The following is a 21,646-nucleotide window of genomic DNA, read 5'->3' as shown; positions in this document are numbered from 1 at the left end:
TGCAAAGGAGGAACAGTGCACTCTTGTTGTTGTTTATCACATTTCCAACAAAAACTGACCTGCTGCAGTATACACAAAATGCAGATCCTCATAATGGTTTTACTTTTGCCAGTAGTTTAGTGCTGTTCTGCCTCACACTGTGTTGCTCTGCATCCACGTTGCCTGAAAACATTGGTAATCCAGTCTACTGATGATCTAAAGTTATTGCAGGCTGCATGCTGCAGGCTGCAGGCTGAACTTCATCTGTGGGCACATATTGGCAATAAGTTTAGAGGAGATTTGTGGTATTTTCATTATTGTATGTGCCTGTTTGCTCTTAAACGTCAGAGACTTGTCAGAAAGAATTTTGTCACTGGTGACGACGGTGACTTCGACCTCAACTCTCATCATCCTATTTTTGTTTCATCTCCCTCACATTATGCAGATGGTCTTGGTCCGGTCTCCTCATTGTGTGGACAGATAACTATTTCATTATGAGGAAGAGGAGCACAAATGTGGTCCGGTGACAAATGGATGTAGATGAGAAGACTCGGAATATTACTCTCCTTTCGCTCTCTTTCTCTTCATTCACGTTCCCCTGAAGGGAAATGAGCTCATGTTTGTGGGCTCTGCTGCCACATGTTTGTGGTGCACTTTATAGAATAAGGACTCAATGGTCAGACCACAGAGAAACTAGAGAGAGAAAAAAGAGGAAATGAGAAACACAAATATATTTTGTGTAATTATCCAAGTACACAGAAATAAGAGGAATATGGTGTGAGTAAACACTTCTCTGTTATGTCATTTACATTGATTATGCATGTAGCTTGAAGCAGCTTTAATTTTAGTATAGTATAGGTATATTTTGTAGCACTTTACTTCAAGTCCCCCAGTTCTGCATTTATAATCAGTATATAAACAGCTAATAAATGATTTACAACACACTGCTTATAAATGCCAAGAGGACTTACAGTAAAGTGTTACTGTATGTTTTACTACCGTACTGTTAATATATTGCTAGTTTTTCTCATGCAATCATCTTCTACTTGTCCTCCTGGCAACTCCTCTGTGTTTCTGTGTGTTTCTATGTGTGTGTGTGTGTGTGTGTGTGTGTGTGTGTGTGTGTGTGTGTGTGTGTGTGTGTGTGTGTGTGTGTGTGTGTGTGTACATGTATGCTGGATGCTTACATGTTGTTGCATAATATATTACATTGAGTAATGTATCCAACTCTCAGCCCCAGTGAATTTTCTTTTATGGTGAGGATTACAGCAGTTTTGAGAAAGCCAGATTTAAAAGAAAGTGAGAAAATAATGTCGCTGCAGGGTCAGTTTTTGTAGCTGTTTTGCAGCTTTTGACTATTTCACATGATGGAGTTTTCACTGTTGTCATGGACTTGTACATGTTCGAATTTCAATATTTTTCAGGGAACATTGAGGACTTCTCGTCCATTTTGGCTTAAAAGCTGAAGGTCAAAGTTCATTCTTGGCCTTGGAACCAGCAGCTAACATCTGCTGATAAAGATATGATGTGATGTGATATGGTTGAAAGCTCAAGAACAGTTAAATAAACCATGTGGTGTTTTTTTGTTGTTGTTTTATTTCAACCACTGTTTACAAGATCAAGTTGAAGTACGAATGGGCAGCAGAAGAAAAAAAAGACAAAATTAAATTAGCAGGAAGATGAAGTTCAGTTTTATTCCTTAATACAGATGCACTCAATTCATGTTACTTATCTCTCTCAATAGCAAAACTGCATTTAACTCCATTTTGAATTGGCCCTTCATTCAACTTAATGGAAACTTAAAAACATTACACTATAAACCATCAATTACCAGAAAATAGAACTATAATATATTAAATACCCTTTTAAAGGACAGGTTCACAATGTTTTCAAGACTAACTACATCTCAGTCATAAATAACTGTAATTAGTTTCAACAACAGGTGTCTATATGAACACTGAAGGAGGTTTTTCTTGCTGTAATCAGGGTGGATTTTAGTCTTTTTAGCATCAAATTTCCCCTTTGTGCTTCCCTGTTGAGCTGTGGTGGAAGTATAGTAACAAAAAGAGCAACTTTTTTTTTTGCATAAAAGGAGTACTGTGGAGTTTGTCCCCCATCACTCACATAGTAAAGGCATTATGAAGGGATCTTTTACTGGTGAGTATAAACAAGAGGAATGATTACAGCAAGAAAAACATGTTTCAATGTTCATTTGGGAACCTGATTATTGTTTTAAGAAAGAATAATTGTGAACTCAGCCTTTAAATCGTCTTTCAAACTTTCTAAGGATCCGGAAACTCCATCTCTATAAAGTGCAGAACCAGCCATGATTCTTTGGTTGTGGTTTACATTGGTGAGGATGTGGCTTTTTATGCCCATGAATGAAAGTTTTGCTGTAGTGCAAACATGCAGTATATGTCCACAAATATCTCTCTTCCTGCCTGCACAAGAACAAAAACCTCAGTATAGTTGGACGTGTCCTTGAGGCCAGAAAGCCAAAGTCTAAGTAGCACTGATAAATGCCAGTATATGGAATAAAGTAAAGGGAGGGATGGCAGCAACCTTCTTATGGCGATGCTGCATCCATTGTTTTCCTCTTCTTTGGTTGTGGTGATCAACAAAAAACACAAACAAACAAAAAAAGACACACAAAAGAAGCAGTGTTTTTACTAATTTAATGCATCTGATGTCTGGAAATGATTCTTATAAAATGAAGCCTCCAAGGACCCATAAGAAGTTTGATTGTATCATCTGTGAAGAAACTAAATGTCTAATAACATATCCTTGCATGTGAAGACACAGATCCTGCTGTTTGTCCGTTTCGGTATTAAAGGAAATGGCTGGTGATTTTCTATCATTTCCTTATTGATGACAAATTTCATGTGCAGAGCCAAACCAACAATAAACTGATCTACTTACAAGTATTGTGTCTGTCTCCAAACTCTGATATATCTTATCCATCTGTGCTGTAGGCCTCTGTCGGTGTCCAAAAACGATTAAAAACTACGTCAGTGAGTTGCACTGTTGTACGTCTTCCTTCGTCATGAGGACTACGTGTACAGTTGGTTATAAAGGGCGCCAAAAACTAATAACAGTGATCAGAGTGTAATTTTTTTGCACTGCAGACACTACTGCGGATGTGTGGGAATGTGGTTTTGTAAAATTCGTAAGAAGAAGTTCAGTACAAAGTCAAGGGCTTATGACATGTAGCACAAATAGCCGGTGAGTGGTACTGTACCATATCTTGAGGAACAGATGGTCAAAGCTCAGTCATTAAGGATGGCAGAGTTAAAATGAACTTAACTGGAAATTTACCAAGATCAACAAAAGTAGTCCAAGCTATATTTCTGTTGTAAGTCCTTGTAGACCTGGCACTATGAATCCCCACAAATGGTTAGATGGTGTCCACAGTCTACAATAATACTTTCCTTATAATAGCAGCAGCAAACTTAATAACTAGGATTTTCCAGATTTGCAAAGGATTGAGCTAAAGAAGGAAATGCTGTGTTTCCTTTTTCCACCTGGCAGGCCGGCTCATGCTATCCTTCATAAGCCTTTGGGGGGCAGATGCGCCTATGCTGAAGATGATAGATCATAGTTATAGCTGTAGCAACTGTAATCTACCTGCACAGTGTGGTGTTACATACATGCTGTGTAGCTCTTTACTAAACCAACAGCAAATGAAATTGTCACATATACTGTAGGTATTAAATCTTATGAAGTATGGGTCTGTTCTGCAGGCCACAAACTGGAACAACTGTTACGCATATGTAGACGGTTGAGAAACATATCAATCGAATGATATTCTCAACATATGTGTAAAAGTAGTTCCAATTCATACTTTTACATTTTTACTGTATTAAATGTAAAAAAGTCTTCTTGGGGGATAAGTGAAACCATGCTGACCTGAGTCAAAATAGTCTCACGGTCTTTGTTCTGACTGTGGGACATGTGTGATGGAGATCAGGTGCTTTTTCATTCAATCATTTCTACATCCGCCTCACATGTGGAAACATTCATACCTGTAATTACTCCTCAGAGCTGTCAATCATGGCACGTACATGCATATTGTGCAGAGCTACAGGCTTCATTGTCTCTGATCATATGTGCAACTCTCTCTCTCTCTCTCTCTCTCTCTCACACACACACACACACACACACACACACACACACACACACACACACACACACACACACTTCTTCCAGCTTTCTTCACCTGTCAATGTGTCATAAATGCCTGTTTCAAATTCACCTCTACAATATTATCAGGAATAACAAAGATCACCTGTTTAAACAAATCTACATTTTATTACTTCAGCAGTGCATATACAGCATTTTAGTGGTACAGATCAACAGAACAAGTAAAACGTTCTGTGTACTTTTTTTTTAAGCAAACGTGAAGTACTGTGTATCAAGTATTTTTTTGACATAATCATGTTTGATGTAGGCATTTATTTCTATATGCATTTTGTTAACTCCATAACCCTTATATGTCTAATAACCAGCACAATGTGATAAAAAACAACAACAGACATGTATACACAGAGGAGCCATTATCCCAAAGTAAAATCTTTATATCTGTAATGACACAAAACCAAGTAAACATTAAAAACCAAGCAATTTAAAGTATGTACTGGAAAAAAAATTACACATTTATGCGGTTAAGTGCACTTTTAAATTGCTTTGTAATGTGTTCTGACTTTCAAAGGTATGGTGTTAGGCTGCTTTACATTTCCAAAGACTAAGTATTTAAGTTTTTTTGACCCCGTGAGGCGAAAGCACTGATCTGAGGTCAGAGGAGCCTCGAACTAATCAGAAAATCACGTTTCATCCGTCTGATATTTGATAGTCTGTGACTCAGCCGGGAAGAACATCAGTCAAGATGTGTTCAGCTGTGAGAAGAGAGTCAGCCGGAGGGGACTCTGACATTGTGAGCTTTGTAGCCCGTCCATCGTGAACATATGAGAACATTTATTGTGATATTTTGGCTGGCTGAAGAGCGTCTCTGGACTCAAAGGCTCATCAGGTGACGGGTCTGTGGAAACATCACCTGTTGCTCCAGTTCTCCAGAATTCAAATTTACCAGCAGTTTAGTGTTTGTGACATTTCTTTGAGACGGAGCCACTCAGAAGTAGAGTTAAAATGGCTTGAATGGAGACACAGAAGTAGAGTTTGTAGCACAGAGACAAAATAAAAAGGACAAATATGACAATGGTTAAGGTGTCCTTATTTCTTGGTATTCTGAATATTTCAAGGTAGCTACATATACTGAATATAGAACAAACTAAACGTGGAACCAAAGTAATCCACCTTGTAGCAGAGAGCTAGATGAGAGGGTAAATATTAGGCATGTTCCCCAAAATGTCAAACTACTCTTTCATCCTAACTTATTATCTGTCTGCATAATAATAAAAAAGCAACACCTTTGTGTCAGGATGATGTGCAGGTGAGTTTTGGGAGATTTTAAGAACCTAAAAATTAAGTCAAGCCTGACTTAGCTGCTTGGTCAAATGTTTAAAGATGAAAGGACACCAATCTCCAATCTCTCAACTACTTTGGTTTACGTGACTTTAGGTGCTAAGAGTAGCTACAATTCCTGATTCCTGCTACAAGGTGCTTCAGTTAACCTTGCTGACCATAAAAGTAGCCATTGCCAATATAGTTAGCCAATTAATGAACCAATGCTATTAAATGCTCATTTCTGCCCACTGTGGTGCATGTGAGCCTCCAGAGCAGCTCTGCTTCTGACTGATGTTTAAGAAAATCCTATCTGCTGGAAAATAGAGTATTATTACTGAAGTAAGATCAGAACAGACCAACCTTGAGCTATTCATAGGCAAACATTACAACAATAATGATCCCTTTTAACACTCGAGTTAACCTTTAAACATTTCTCTGTACTTCTCCCACTTTGCTTCTCTCAAGTGAAAAAGAAAAAGAAAACAAGCTGATGAACGCTGACTCTTCAGTGGCAGATAAGCATGTTAACAAAAGCTGGGAATGCTGCCATTTCTCCATAGCTGTGCTAATATTATATGTGGCTCTTGCTATCAAAACATTGTACTGTTCAGCACAGTTTAATGGATATAAATGAATATGACCTGTTTGCATTAATACTGTGGAATACTACAACAGAATACATACAAATACACATACATCTCTTACAATCTGTGTGGATACAAAATGATGTTCTGAGAAAAAGATTCAGAGGAATTTCAATCAACAATATTTTGTTTGCTTCTCCTGTTCAAAACCGGGGTTATTTTTCTGAAGAGGAGATGACAAATAAGCAGAGTGAGAAAATATACAGATGGAGCCCTGGGTGTTATCTTTGGCTGTTGTTTTAGAAAGGCAGAGCTTTAAGTAACAACTTTGCGGCCAAAGTGCTGAATGTGACGCCTCTACAAGATGAATGAGAGACATCAGGACCGTACACAAAGGCCTGGCCGCCACTCAGTCGTACTGTCAGCTTCACTTTGGTAGTGCACAGAAAAACAGAGCAGGTATAGTACAAGTGTTACACTCAATCATGCATACGTGTTGGAAAGCACACAGCTCTATAGACTTGTACATTTCAAAATGTTCCCATCATACTCAACTCATTTCTTTCAAATCACCCTCATGCTCATACCTCTCCTAATGCATATATATATAAATACTGTATATGGACTGTTTATCAAGGACTGTAAGTTCCTGTTGTACTTTAAATTGTACTATGACGCTCTTTAATGAAAGCCTGAAGCTTCTTTATTAAACAAACCTGAATGATTATTGCATAGTGGTGCTATAATGGGAAACTTTGGCAGCAAGATTTTTGAAAGGCCCTATTATTCAGACCTAATTCAAGGTCATGCCAGTAAACTAAATCTAAGTCCATTAACAATTTTTTCAAGATACGACTCTGAGCTTTTGCCACTATCACCTGCTCCTGAGACACATTTTGCATTTCAAACTTTAAATCTGGATTTAGTCAGTGGAAAGAATTCCAACAAACCATCCTGCTTGATATCTGAAAAGAATTTGGGGGAAAATGTAAATAAATCTGCAGCATTTCAGGCCAGAGGGAAGTTATTTCCCATTACAGCTCCAGTTTGGGTTTCATGTAGGTCAGGCAGGTGTATTATTACATAAAAGTTACTCTCGTCTCCTCTTCAAAATAATATTAAATGAGAATTCAGCTAATTTAATATGTCAAGATAAGTTTGCCAGCAATGAAATGTGCTCAGTCTGCGAATACGAAGCTGTGTAATGTGTTCTGTGGTTCTGGAGCAGTTTTGTCGAGCCTGACAAAATAACCCTAATGAAAACCTAAAGGATACGGCCTGTGATTCTCTATATTTTTGATCAGTGTCAACAAATGTCATGTGGACAGCCAAACCAGCAACGAGCAGATCATCTTACAAGTGTTGTGTCTGTATCCAAAGCCTGATATATCTTATTCCTCTCAGTTGTTGTCCAAAAACTATTGAAAACACGCCAGTGAGCCACGTTGTTCCATGTTCCTTCATGACAGAGAGTTTGGGCACCAAAGACTAATAACAGTGATCATGTTGTCAGTCTCCAGAGAGTAGTTCTGGTAAGTCAGGCGCCACCATGATCAGTTACAAAGTCTTGACTTTGTACTACATTGTAAATTTGAATTTTACACAGTCTTCGTTATGAAGGAACATGTCACTCAGTGCTGTGGTGTGACTCATTGATGTGTTTTACTAGTTTTTGGAGAACCGATGTCTAAAGCACAGAGGAATAAGACATTTCAGGCTTTGGATACTAGACAATACTTGTCAGTAGATTAATTCATTATTGGTTTGACCCCTGCACATCAAATTTGTTGACACTAAGAAAATATAGGAAATTGGCAGTCATATCCTTTACCTCAGCATAGGCCTGGAGAAGTTTTTATTTATGGAAATCCTGTGCTGTGGCATCTCAAATACATAGTTATTTACCATGCAGGAAGGATACACTGAAAATTACATTTGTAAAACCTCAAAGAAGCACATACAATTATGTGTAAATATAACATTGTTAACAGAAAACCAAAAAACTAACAAAAACACAAGGTGCCTTTAGGTCTCCACAGTGATGACAGTAAGCAAGTGAGAATGAGAAGCATAATCAATTAGCTTCCTGGTAGCCCAGAGAGTTGTCATGACTGTTCATTATAGGATATCATAATGCTTGTGATGAACTTCATTGTGCTCGTTAACTGACAATGTAAAAAAAAAAAAACAAAGGTATGTGAAAATGTTTCTTTATCAGAGGTAAATAATACCTGGTCTGTGTTGAGCAACTGAGTGAAGCTTTTTATGGAAAAATGTAGAAGGGGAACAAGTTACCCACCCACAATTCCCACTTCTGTTGCAAGAGATTCTTTTGAGACACATCAGTTCATTGAGTCTGGTTTCTCACCTCATTTTCCCCTTTCCCATTTTTCCTTCCTCCGGTTTTAATACTAACCTCCAACAAACACCAAGGCATTCGAACACAAGGTAGAAAAAGTCATTTCTGGCTATGGTAGCATGAAAAAGTTAAATTCATATCCAAAACATTTTTCTCCTCTAACTTGGACACAAAATCGCAAATGGACAGCATGTGTGCAGATTCAATTTCAAAATAAGTTGAAAAAGTGGGCCAGACAATTCTTGATTTGTTTAAAGTAGGACAGCTAAAACAGGCTGATTTTACTACACGTTATAGGAGTCCTTGGGGGGAAAAAAAGAGGTTTTTGAGTTTGCCAAATTTTAAGGTGCACTTAACAATGTTTTCCCTCTAAAGCCCTCTTCAAATGTAAAACATGTCTGGGTAAAGAGACAGTTTAGTGCATATATTTCATTCCAACCAGCAGCTCAATGTCTCCTGTTGGCTTGAAGACGAAGGGAGGTACCAGCTATTTTGGATCTGAGAGCAGCCATAAAGATTAAGCCTCACTGAGAGAGGCATAAAACTCATAAGAAAAAGCTTGTCCTTTGTGGTTGGTTTGGTGTGTGTGTGCATGCATGCACGTGAATGTGCATTAATACTGAAACAACCCAACTTTTGGCAGTAAACTCTGACAGACCCATTATAAATCGTACAGGGCAGGCGTCCATGTATCCATCTGTTTATACTCATCTGTTCTCTCTTCTTCCTAATCGCTTCATCTGTCAACTACTGCCACTGATAACACTTTCCAAAGCTATTAGTTGCAGATTTTTTTTTTTGCATTTTCATATTTTTTACAAATATAAACAACCCAGTAAGCACTGATTTGGTGATTTGCAGGTAAAGGATGGTTTGCAATAGCAATAGAAACATTCAATGACAATCTGAAATAACAATATTAACATAATTATTCCCTTAAAAAGTAGCTACGGCCAATCCCTTAAAAAGTAGTGGCCCTGTGTCTGTTGGATGTGACTCATCCAACAGATACAGGGCAGCTTTAGCATTATTTTGAGTCATCTCCTGTCCACTTGATAAATGTAGGTCAAATATTCGTTCTCCTTTTAGCTCCATTTTGGTCTCCACCAACTCCTGAGAAAGTATCTGGTTCATTACCTGCTAGAGGTTCAATGTTCTTTCATCACCAGCTAGTTGTTACGTTGTCCGTTGTTTGGTGCTAAAACAGCTGTTTGCTGCTGCCTGAAACAGGGTTGTTGAGAGTGTCATTTGTGGGCCAAAAACAAAACGCTGAGTTCTGTAAAACAACTTATTTGGATGAGTTAAAATAAATTGTAACCACCTTTTAAAGGACAGGTTCACGTTTTTTCAAGTCTGTCAATGCACATTGAAACATGTTTATCTTGCTGTTATCATTCCTCCTGTTCATACTGACCATGTTCATATAGACATTTGACTGTTGTTTTAAGAAAGACTTGAAAATGTGTTCACCTATCTAAGTAGGGTTGACCTGAGTGCAACTGGACTTGGTTGTAGATACTGGAAGACCATTCAGCTCTCATCCAACAAGTTTTTCTGTTCTAACTGACTAGTGGGGAGTCCCAGGTATTTAAGTTCTGTGGGGTCATTATTGAGGTCATTGATACCACTTGATTTGTTGGTGCTCTTGGCTCTTGAAATGTCAGTTAGTGGAGTTATCTCATTAGGCCTTCCTGTCTCCTGGGAAGGGATGAAAGGACAGCTTTGTAGGTGGGGGATAAGTGGTGTCATGGACCTAATCTTCTGTTGAGGGATGGTTTCTCTACTTTGACTGAGATAGACTCCTAAACTCCTCTTTCAAAGCATTTGTCCTCCCTGTCCAAAACTGTACATTGTTGTCCTCAAAAGAGTGTCCCTTATCATGTGTAGGTCAATTGCTGAGTCTTGACCTAAGGAGTTGGCCCTCCTGTTTGTTTAATGGTTATTTATTTTCCCTGATATACAAGTCTGTATGTACATTCCTTGTTGCATTGGACTGCATACCCCAGATTACTTTTCTTGTGATTGGGTGAGCAGTCTTTCAGGTGGATCAGTTTATGTCTTAGTGTGTTGCTGGATTTGAAAAACATAGGGATGGTGTGTTTGTTGAAAATCCTTCTAAGGTTCACAGATACTCCTGACACATTTGAATTGATGATGTTATTGTGTCTATTCTTCTTGTGTTGGTGTTCTTCCTGGATCTTGCACTGTTTTCACAAAGGTCTAATTAGGGTACCTGCTCTATGTGTAAAGTGCCTTGAGATAACTCTGTTGTGATTTGGCACTAAAGATTGATTGATTGATTGATTGATTGATTGATGCAAGCTTTAAGTGCATCCTTAAGGTGTTTGTGCTCCTTCTCTTGGGTCTGGGCACTTGGTAGTACATTATCAGCTTGGTGGTGCAGGGTTCTGTGGTGCCTTTGCATTGTAAAAGGCCGTAAAGTACCCTCAATCTGAGATGTTCTTCCTCTGTTTCCATTAAGTTGTTTTTCCTTATGGCTGATTCTGTTGCTGTGATGAGGTCACCTATTTGTCAATTCTGTGGTGTGATTGCAAAGTTTAATCCTTTGGCTAGAACATCTTGCTCTGATTGGGTGAGTTCACCCATCTGTCGTATGTTTCGTCCAGTGTGGAATTCTCTTTCTTGCCTCAAGGTAAGGTCTTCTGCTTTCCTCGTGTTGCTGGCTTGTGACTGTCGGTTTAGGAATTTCCGTGTCTGTCTTTCCTTGCTTTTGGCTTGTTTAGATAGTTGTGCTTTCTCAATAAAATCAGTGACCTTTTCCAAGACTGCACTGGGCAGATGTGATTTCAATTTCTGGAGTAAGCTGTCAGCTTCTTTATTCAAAGCTTCAGTGGTGAAATGAACCTGTCTCACCCTCTCATTCAGTAGCAGGTTCTATTCCCTCGCCAGGCTCATTCCAGCTCTGTGGCCTTTTACTGTAGAGACTAGACGTATGAGTCTGTGTTTTCGGCATCTCAGGTTAAACCGTGGGTGGTTTCTGTAGTCTGCAATTTTCCTGGCTGTCCTTTCATACTCCTGTACCATTCTGATGGTTTTCATCCCAAAATGCTTTGTAGGATGTCTGTCAGGATTCTCAGTCACCCAGGTCATGGTTTTTCAAGGGAAAAAATATCTACAACCAAGTCCAGCTGCCTTCGATCCAAACCTCCTAAGATAACCATGACCTTGATGACTGAGAATCTTCACAGACATGAATTTATGTTTCAACTCAGACTTCCAGACAGTTTTTGACCTACAAATCACCAAATTAGTGCTTACCAGGTAATGCTATGTAATATATCATGATAAGGCAACGCTGGTATATTAAGCATCACTCAAAAGCCATTCCTACATAATACTGTGAGGAGCAGCTACCTGCAAACAAAAGAACAGTTTGTCACTGACACTGTCTTGTCAGTTTCTTTTTGTGTCATTTCAGCCCCTCATCTGACACATGTAGTCTCTAGATTGATGAAGTTGTTGGATCAGCTCCCTCTCAACTAGAGGTCAAAACAACAAACATGACTCCAGACGAGCCTCTGAGGGCAACTTCCCCTTACTCCTATGAAAGCTGGCCACTGACCCTTAATGGAAGACAGGTGAGCTCTGTAATTCAGTCCCGATGAAGAGTCCTGTCCTGTGATCCTCCCCCTGCGTACCAACTCATATGGTGCACTGCGGTTAATAAAATGAAAACTTTGTTGCTCAAAGTTCAAAATTTTGTGCATTTTCATTGGCCCCTTTTTTCAGTCTTGTGGTTAAAAAGGTCACATGTTTAGTCATAAACTTCTAGAAAAGCTGAAGATTTAGTTCACGCAGGTGAGGTGGCACTTTTTGCAGGTAAAACAAGCAACACACAGCTAATACGCCACCTCTTGGACAAATGTTTGGAAGATGTCCACCTTGTATCTTCTTTAAAGTTGAAGGCACTTGTTTGAGGGGATGTTTGGCTGCTGTAGCAATTACAGGATCATGAGGGTTTTAGATGGCACAAGTCACACCAGCGTCCTCCACGTGGCCACAGTTGGTTTTGCCCCAACCAGAGAACTTACACTGGTGGATGGTGTCTTCAATCCCTGTACACGCCACATCATCCATCCAGATCAGACCAGTACCTGAAAATGAGGGAAGAGACATCACATTATAGTTTTTGATGACAAAATGTACAAGTACAAACTATTTCTGATGTTGGGGTCGATGTCTTTGCTCTGATGTTACATGGCTTTCCTTGAGCTTTCTTTTTGCACATTTTCATTGTTTGGTATTTCAGTCAAATGCTGCATTCATGTCATGTCAGAACTGTTGTTATAATGAGATTCAGACATACCAGACATACACTGTTTTTCTGGAAAAGTTCCAATCTATCTGATTTGGCCCTTAATAATACAGGCGCTCCTGAAATCTAAGCAAAAACTGATGCCTCGTGTCAGCCAAAGTCCATTGTTCAATGTAATTAAACTCAAATTTAATGAATACATACATTTTTTCAATGCACAGTATTTTAAATGCTCACACGACCAACGCTGTCATCATACAACCTTCTTGAGTCATCAGACGATGTGAGAGCTTGCAAAACAACTTGTGGGAAAGTTTTCTTACATGTGACTTTAGCACTGATATATAGTTAATATTGTCTGATGATGTCTTGGCTCCAATCTTATCACTCCCTGCAGCATACATTTATACACAGAGAGAGACTGAGAGTGATGATAGCAGATATCTTCCATGGGACTGAAGTCAGAGCTTGTAAGTTGATGCTGGGGTGGTGGTGGGGTTGAATGTAGCAAGCAAAAGATTCTTTTGGCAACATCTGGACAGTTCTGACTCCTTAAATAGACATCCAGATAGAAAGTGTGTGTTGTACAGGTGATGCAGAGAAAGCAGCATGTGACGTGAATGTAGCAATGTCAATTTGTGAACTAGATCGAAAACTTCTGAACCTTTTTTTGGTTATTTTTGTTTTGTTTCCCCCATCTGTGTTCCTTTTGTTTTCCTCTTCTTATTGTATTAGTTCTGTTCATATTCTGCCTATTGTTAAATGAAAACAGAGAAATATACATAAAAAGTGCATGAATTCCCTTTTTCAAGATCCTCAAAGAGAAGTCCCACATCTAAAGCTCAGTATATAGGTAGTGATGTGGAATACAGGAAATGAAAACAATAACCCTCCCTCTTTTTTCTCTCTCATCATTTTGAAGATCAAAGGTCCAGCCAAAACTTATTTGGAAGATAAAGAGTCACATCTGGACTTCAACACCAGCAGTCCAAGTTCAGCGTACCCTCTGATGGCTCATTAATGTATCACTTTCCTTCTCATTCATGTGCACACAGTCAAAGTGACCTAACTGGAGTCAAAGGGAATGAACATGTTGGCTGTGGGTTTGGGAGTTTAATCAGCAGCTACAGTTTGTGCCTACCACACATACAGTATATAGGTCACAAAGTATAGAAATCATACACAAACTTAACATAAACATTCTGAACCACTGATCATGACATATTATTTGTTATTGTGGGATGTAGAAAGGAGACCCCCCCTCCCCAAATCCTTAGCAAAGCAACAAAGCTTTTAACTATGTGAGAAGAAGGTTATGTGGATGACAAACTTGCATCAATATGATTGGTCATTGGTTTTGATGACGTGTGTAAAATAAATTCTCAGGCTGACAAATAGTACATTTCTTCACTTTTTTCCCAAAAATTCAACATTAAAAGAGGTTTTGGAGGGAAATGTTATGAGCTGCAAATACTTAAGCACACTGCTACCCCTCCTTCATGTAAACAAAAGAAGAATTCGTCATTTTAAGTGTCTGACTTTCTTGAGTAAATCCTTACAGGACTTCCTCGTAGCATTGTTGGTCAGATATTGTAATACTGTATCCGGTAATAAAACACACAGTCCCAGCTGGTAAGCAGAGCTTTGGCAGTGTTGGTTTCCTATAAACTTTGGTTCCTGTTTGTGAAACTAAACTCACTGAAGAAAGATAATCCCAGACGATTCAGTTTTGCAACAGTTTTAAATGGTCTATGGATGATGATACTCAGCTGTGAGGGAATAAGAGTGAGACTGAACAACATTTGGTTGTACTCACATGCTGATACTCCAGTTAAAGGATTCATAACTAAAGATTTTATGCCCTGTAGGTGAGAAGAAAGGCAAACCCATCAGTGATGCCACTAAAGCAGCATCTGGAGTCTTGTAAATGGGGATATAGCTGCCATTTTTTACTGCTCTGCTATAAATCAAAGCTGTTCGTTCAGGTGAACTGAGCTGACAGCTAAAAATTCAAACAGGATAAGAGAAGATAAAGAAGAGTAATATAAAATATGCCAAATATAACAAACACCATTGTGGCAGAGTCATAAAAGAAGAATATAAAGAATAGACAAATAAAAATTCACACGTAACAGATAAGTATTATCAGAAGTACTAAAGTAGTCTACTGTCAAGCCAACAGGCTCATGAGGCCAAAATAAAACTCCTCAATCAGTCTATGTTTGCTATTTTCAAGACCACTCATCATCTCTCAGATCCTCCTAATCCTCCACTTTACAACTGGCAAAAAGATAAAGGCAACGTCAAGCTCAAAATCACTTAAAAGTTAATCATCACTCCAGTAGGGCTATTTGAGAAGTGATTATTGTTTGTGAAGAGAAATGTAAATTAAAGAGTAATGGAAACAGTACAATGAATCAATGATTAGGTTTTGGATTGAATGAGACTCCAGTGTTATTAATTCATGCCCAACTCTATTAACTAAGCAGAAAAATAATAAACAGACCCGGAGGTTGAAACATGCATTATTCTACAAGAGAATGAAGAAGAAAACTCTAATAACTGTTGCTGTATTCTCATGTTAACAGTAAGCTCCTGCCCTCTGTCACAGGTAATGACTTCATGATCTGCAAAGGCATTTTATATGAAAAGTATGTTGGCCCTGAGGTGCAAAACACACACACACACACACATGGTTGCCTTTATATCCAAGTTGTGAGGACACACATTCACATGATGCATTCCCCAGCCACTTAACCAGAACAACTAAATACCTCAACTCAACCCTGACTCTACAATGAACAGAAACCAAATTCTAATCTTAACTTTAAAAACAAGTCTTAACCCTCAAGTTGTCCTATGAATTTGTGAGGACAGGTCAAAATGTCTTCACAGCACAGAAATGTCCTCACAATGCTGGCCTTCAACTGAAATTGGTTCCCTCAAAGACAGAAAGACATGCGCACACACAAACACACATGGTTGTCTTTATATCCTTGTGTATATCATGTCACCCACTGACATGATGCATTACCCTTTACCATAACAACTAAATACCTTAACCCAATACTTACCCTGAACTGAACCTAAACCTAATTCTAACCTTAAAACCATCAAATTACCCTTTGAAGTTGTGAGGACCAGCTAAAATGTCCTCATAACTCAGAAATGACCTCACGACGCTGGTTTTCAACTGAAATTGGTCCTCAAAAAGAAGGAAAGAAAACGCACACATGATGACACAGAAAAAGTTTTGGGTATTCTTCATTTCATTTCTTTAACATGGAATTATTGTCTATTGCTTGCTTAAATTAAGTCGTGTTGAATTTCATGTTGAATAGACAATGATTTGCTTTGTATACACTGTACTGTGAGTGTTTAGTCTGGTCTCTCATGAAATAGATACCTTGATTTCAGTTAGACTACCTGTTTAAATATCTGTAAATCATTGTCAAAGTATGATATTTAATTAGAAATTCAACACACAAACCATCAGCACAGAGAAAAATTTAAAAAAGACTAGTTCAAAACCTTAGAAAATGCTCGATAGAGAAAAGCAATAAATCATATTATTCAATCTGTAATGTAGCTATAATAAAATCCAAACTGTTATGTAGCTATAATAAAATCCAAACTGTTATGTAGCCTAATAAAATAGCCAAACCACTGGTAGTTCAGACTAATCAGTGTTTGGATTCCAACTGCTTCACAAAGTAAGACAGTGATAGACAGATGGTTCATCCAATCAACTGCCAAGTATTTTTTAAAGTGGACCATGGACAACTTCTCAGATGGTTCTGTGTAACAAACCATCTGGCACATCAGGTTCACACTGTTGCAGTCCAGCCAAAATTGGTTATATTTTTGAGTAGTATTATGCTTCTGACAGCATCATCAGTCACTCAATACGGCTTCTGTATGTGATTTAGTGTTGATTTATTTTTTTAGAATAGTTAAAGAGTCAGGTTTTGGCAACCTTTATGAGATAAAATACTAGCAGGTAAAATATTTATTGGACATGTCTCCGGTAATAAGATGTTTTGGTTCATTTATTAAATGGCTTTTATACTTTCTGTCATGTTAACATTAAATCTTAGTATTAGCTCTGTCATGGAAAACTTTTCTTTCTAGCTAAATATGTTAAATTACTGATTCAATTGAAGCTGTATCATTTTATACATAATACCATGCTCCTTAGTTAATAGGTTGGATGAGCCACAAACATAATCAATCAGAACTGTCATTACAGCTTACACTTACAACTTCAGGTATCTGGCCTGCAAAGACTTCATCTTCTGGAACGACTCGTTGCACTGGAAAATCAAACTGTCTACTTTTCCTACTCCTCTGCTGGAAGCACATTTAAGAAAATTGATAGAAGGTGTAGCAGCATGTGACATGGAACTCATGCAGACATGTCAGACATGCTTGATGAGCCACGCAATAAAGAAATGTTTCCAAAACTCTCACTGGGACTGTGTTAGACAGCACGTCTACCACTGATGTGTTTTATGAAGTGTTGTTCCATTAAAGTTTCCCTCACAGGAAGAAAGCGTTAAAGTTTTTCATTTACTTCATGCAGACGGAGAAGTTCAGAGTCTAATTGTAGTCCTTGAACTAGATCAGTAGTGAGAAATAAATGCAGCTCTGGTGCTCCACTGGCCTTGATTGAATTGACTGAGGCTTCAATATATGTGTGTTTATGCGTTTTAAAGATACACAGGACATTCCTTAAACGTGCTCTCAAGGGTTTGGAAACTGTTATGTTTCCAGTCCTGTCAGTTTCAAGCTGGCCTGTTTCTCCGTTATTACTGCATCGAAGCTCAATGAAGGCAACTAAGGATAAAAAAAACTGTAGAAAGTTTTGAAGTGTTTAGATCATCACTGGACTCATAAACTCTCAACAGAAACCCTGACTTATACCATTTAGCTTGGTTAGCAAGTCGAATCTAGTGTTTAGGTAGCGTCTTGCCTGCTGAACTGTTAAGCACGCTAACTCAAATTCCCCACGACTTCACTACCACAGACAGGTTGTAGCTGCTGTTGCAGTGGACCAATCACATGGTGCATTAAATCAAAGAATGCTTGCATTGATTTACTGTGAGCAAGTCCATGCAAATAGTCATATTTTCTCGCTCTGGGTGCAAAAAGGACGGATTGGTATCGTTTGATGGGAGATGTTTCAATACTAATCCATTTATTTCAGTTGATACCTTAAAAAGGTACCGATACCCAGTCCTAATAAGCGTCTTTAGATACCTGATGATTCAGAAAAGAAAAAAACTTTATTAAAAGGGAAAACAGAGGAGGGATTCATCTTCCAGCACAAACAGACAAATTATAAATGGAATTTGTCTACAAACACACAACAAATGAAACATGTGTCTGTAAAATCTGATCACAATGACACAATTTGAATGATAGCTCAATAAAAAAAAACAGCAAAAATGAGCACACCGGCATCTCAATCAAACCATCTGCTTCAGACATTCCTGCTTCGATTCGAAACGTAACAATAAAGAGAAAACTGGCTGCAGATTTGACATCTTGAAAGCAGCAGGAAACACTGAGTGCACGTGGCTCCGTGCAGCCGCGCACTGAGTGGAAATGAGGTATGCATTGGGTAAAGTGCACATGGAGCTGTGGTGGTAGCCAGGTCTAGTGTTGTTGTACATGAGCCCCAGCTGCTCGGCTGCTGTGCCTTCTGGGGATTTACTTTAATGGACATGGGCCTTTAAAGCGTTTACTCTGGGTCTCAACACGCTTTTTTTATAGCACAAATTTATTGCAGGTTTCCACAAATAAGTGTTAAACGTCCAACACACTGTGAGGGGAGTATACAGGGACATTTTAGAGTGATTTGAAAAATCCAACATGACACTAAATTTAAAATTATGTTGACAAAAAACAAATCCTATCTGCAGAAAATTATCCAGTCCTGGATTTAGTTAAATACCACATTTTCTATCCTCTGTAACTCATTCTCTGTATGTTATTTGTGTCTACTCACTGATTATTAGGTAAAAAAAAAACAATTTCTTTTGTTTCCACGCATGAGAGATAGAAGCAGTGTGAGCTCAGGAGTCTGAACTCTACGAAGAAGTCTTTGGGACCGTTTAGACATGGAGCTAAGACACATCATCAACTCAAACATATCATGTTTTAAAAGCACCATAAATAATACACAAATATATTGTTGAACATCTGTGGATGATTACAGACATCAACGTAACTAATGCTCTACATTTTCATTGTTGTTGCAGGCTTACAACCGGCATCATCAAAATGCTAACATGTTAAGAACTAACAAACTGCACTTCATATGGTTTTATGCCAAAAACAACTGTATAGGATTAAGACTGAAAGTTAATTCTTGACCTTGAAAACTGCAGAACAGCTACTAAATGGATCTTGTGGTGAGCATGTGTAAAAGTAAGCCCAGTCAAAATGAATTATGTTGCTGAAAAAACATAGACTCATCATTTGGACGCATGCATTGACGGATTGCTTTATGGTTTGGTTATTGGAGTACTTTAGCTGAGCAAATATTGTAGATTGTAGTACAAAAATAACAATCTGTGCCTGCCTGTGCGCTTTAGTCGCTTCGGCTGAGAGTTTTCATCCAATGCAGATGGATTTGCACAGAAAACAAAACATTTGAAAGTTTTTCTTCTCGTGAGGGTTTCGGGCTTGATATGAGATCATGAATGCACCCTCTCCTCTCAGGCTTTCTAGTGGTCTGGTGAAGAATCTTGCATGCAATGTAGTCATTTGTGATGCTTTTTCTTTCTTGTATATTTAGTTTTTTTTATTATCGATCTGGTTGCAATCCTGATTTTCTGATTTGCCTCATGGGAAGGCTGTAGCTCTGCTGGTAAAGTGGATTACCAGCAGAGCTACAGATGATTAGCTACAATTAATTGTGATCAACTGCAAAGCTGGTGATTCAGCTCCTAAGCTCCTCTTGTTCCAGTGTCATAGGGTAATTGAGAAAGATGCCCAAATTACCCTAAACCAAAATGTGTATGGCAAAAATGTGAGTTGCTTTGGAAAAAAGTATCGGTCAAATTACATCGGTCAAAAACACATGTAAATATTTTATTAGCAAAATAACAAGACTGGGGCATTTTTTGAATTATGTTAGTGAGTAATTACAGTAAGGCCTTTTCTTCATTGCACTGAGCTAATAACTGGCTTCTTGATTTGGTCATTTGCTCTGTACAGTGTGTTCTTTCCTCTCAAATCTGGTCCTGAGAAATGCCCCAAAAGGTCTTGAAAAACGTTATGGATCAGAAAAACAGAAAGATGAGTGACTCATCTGAAACCATTATATTTGAATTCCAGATTGTTTTAAAAGTAGTCCAGCCACACTGTTAGTCTTTGCTCTTGTCTGGAGGTCGTCCCCTGGAACAAAGACATGTTTTCCCCTAATTTTCCAGTCTTATTGTTAACAACTGTGCTTGGACCGACTCTGAATGATGTAAGGTTGACTGGTGAATGAAATAAAATGTAGAGAGAGAAAAAGAAAGAGAGTGATGGATATGACCTCCGAGACAACTTTTCTTGACGACATCTGGCTCACATGACTTTCCCTATAAAACCCCAGTATTAATCCCTGCAGCTTTTTAGGGCACTGCTCAAGTCATACCATGCAACGACGAAAAACAGCAGAGTTAGTAAAAATCCTTAATACTTCCATCAGTAAATTTCACCGTGGATGTGTGCTGTAGGTGGACAAAATGATTGATTTCCTGCCATGATTGAGATGTTCTTTATTTTACAATACGACCACTGATCCCTTAAAGCTGATGTAGGTAGAGTTCTGGAAAAGGTAAAGAAATGCCAGAATTTCAGAATAAAGCCCTCTTCCTGCAGCTTTTCCGCCTCCGTTCTCTGTCATAAACCCCTATGAGACATATGAATAAACTTTGTACGTGCACGCAACACAACACACACCTTCCTCTCAAGGTATAACAACCTTTAATAACCAGTAAGCAACAAACAAGATCGCTTCTCACCTGTTTCAAGTATGCCATAAGTAATAAGTGTCCCATCTTCCTGCTTGAAATTGAGCTACATTGCATCTCTTTCAATTTTGCCTCCAAAATCTCCTCATGGAGTGTTCACACTATGAGTGACAGTTACAAATGGCCAGATACGTTTTGCTGAGTCGTTGTTGAAGTGAGTCAAGCACTCAATGTTGTGATAAATGTCATCACAAACTTGTGTACTATATTCATTTATGATTATACTTTGATGATTACTTTAATAGCTGGTGAACATGATTTAGTATTATTAAATAACACAAAAACACAGCTAGCCATTGTGGGTTTAAAAATGTACGTTACATACCTGGTACTCCCACAACAGCTTCCACCCTCTACCAAGCTACATTTCTTGCTAGTGTCATGATAAATAAAAAGGGTTAAATACCAAAGGGAGTTGACTAACGGTAAGAATCAGTTTTTCTTAATTTGTTTTTGATGGAACAGAAATTGTGGGGAGAGAGAAGGGGAGTGGAAATGGTGAAGTTTGAAAAGGGTTGAGGCCAGCTCAGCTTTGATTTGTAGCGCCTGTCACACAGCGACAAGTGTCTGGGGTCAGTTTGTAACTTCATGTTGCTGGCATCTATTGAAAACGAGCCTGTTGCTTTGTCACTGGTAGTCTGAACACACAGTCAGTCACCAGGTCGTCAGAGAGCCAGACCAGCAGCTCTGAACCGAGTCCCGGAGCGACGAGCAGCAGCAGCAGCAATGATGCATAAAAATCCATCACTGCTGTTTACTTCTGGGAGCTGACTTCACTTTCTTGGAAAGTTTCTTGCTCTGGTATTGTTGATAAGATTATCTGTTATTCAGTTTCTCCCCTCACTACCGGCAATAATCTGATGATGACATGTTGTTTTTCATTCTTTCTGTTGATTTCTGGTCTTTCCTCCTTCTGCAATTCAAGCAGTCTTCTTATTTCCTATCCAGTTGTAGAATTTCA

The 21,646-nt window shown here is 38.5% G+C and overlaps 1 protein-coding gene across 1 annotated transcript in view; it reads right to left on the bottom strand.

Annotated features, from left to right (window-relative positions):
- Nucleotides 1-12,201: 12,201 nt before the first annotated feature.
- scara5 (scavenger receptor class A, member 5 (putative)) overlaps nucleotides 12,202-21,646 on the bottom strand; it is an 86,815-nt gene continuing 77,370 nt past the window's right edge. Inside the window, exon 11 of the mRNA XM_053337029.1 lies at nucleotides 12,202-12,497. Coding sequence (XP_053193004.1) covers nucleotides 12,364-12,497 — 134 coding nt within the window. The 3' untranslated portion in view covers nucleotides 12,202-12,363. The remainder of the gene's footprint in view (nucleotides 12,498-21,646) is intronic.

Source organism: Scomber japonicus, chromosome 17 (genome assembly GCF_027409825.1).
Source record: "Scomber japonicus isolate fScoJap1 chromosome 17, fScoJap1.pri, whole genome shotgun sequence".
NCBI lineage: Eukaryota > Metazoa > Chordata > Actinopteri > Scombriformes > Scombridae > Scomber > Scomber japonicus.
This window is presented reverse-complemented; position numbering and strand designations above follow the sequence as displayed.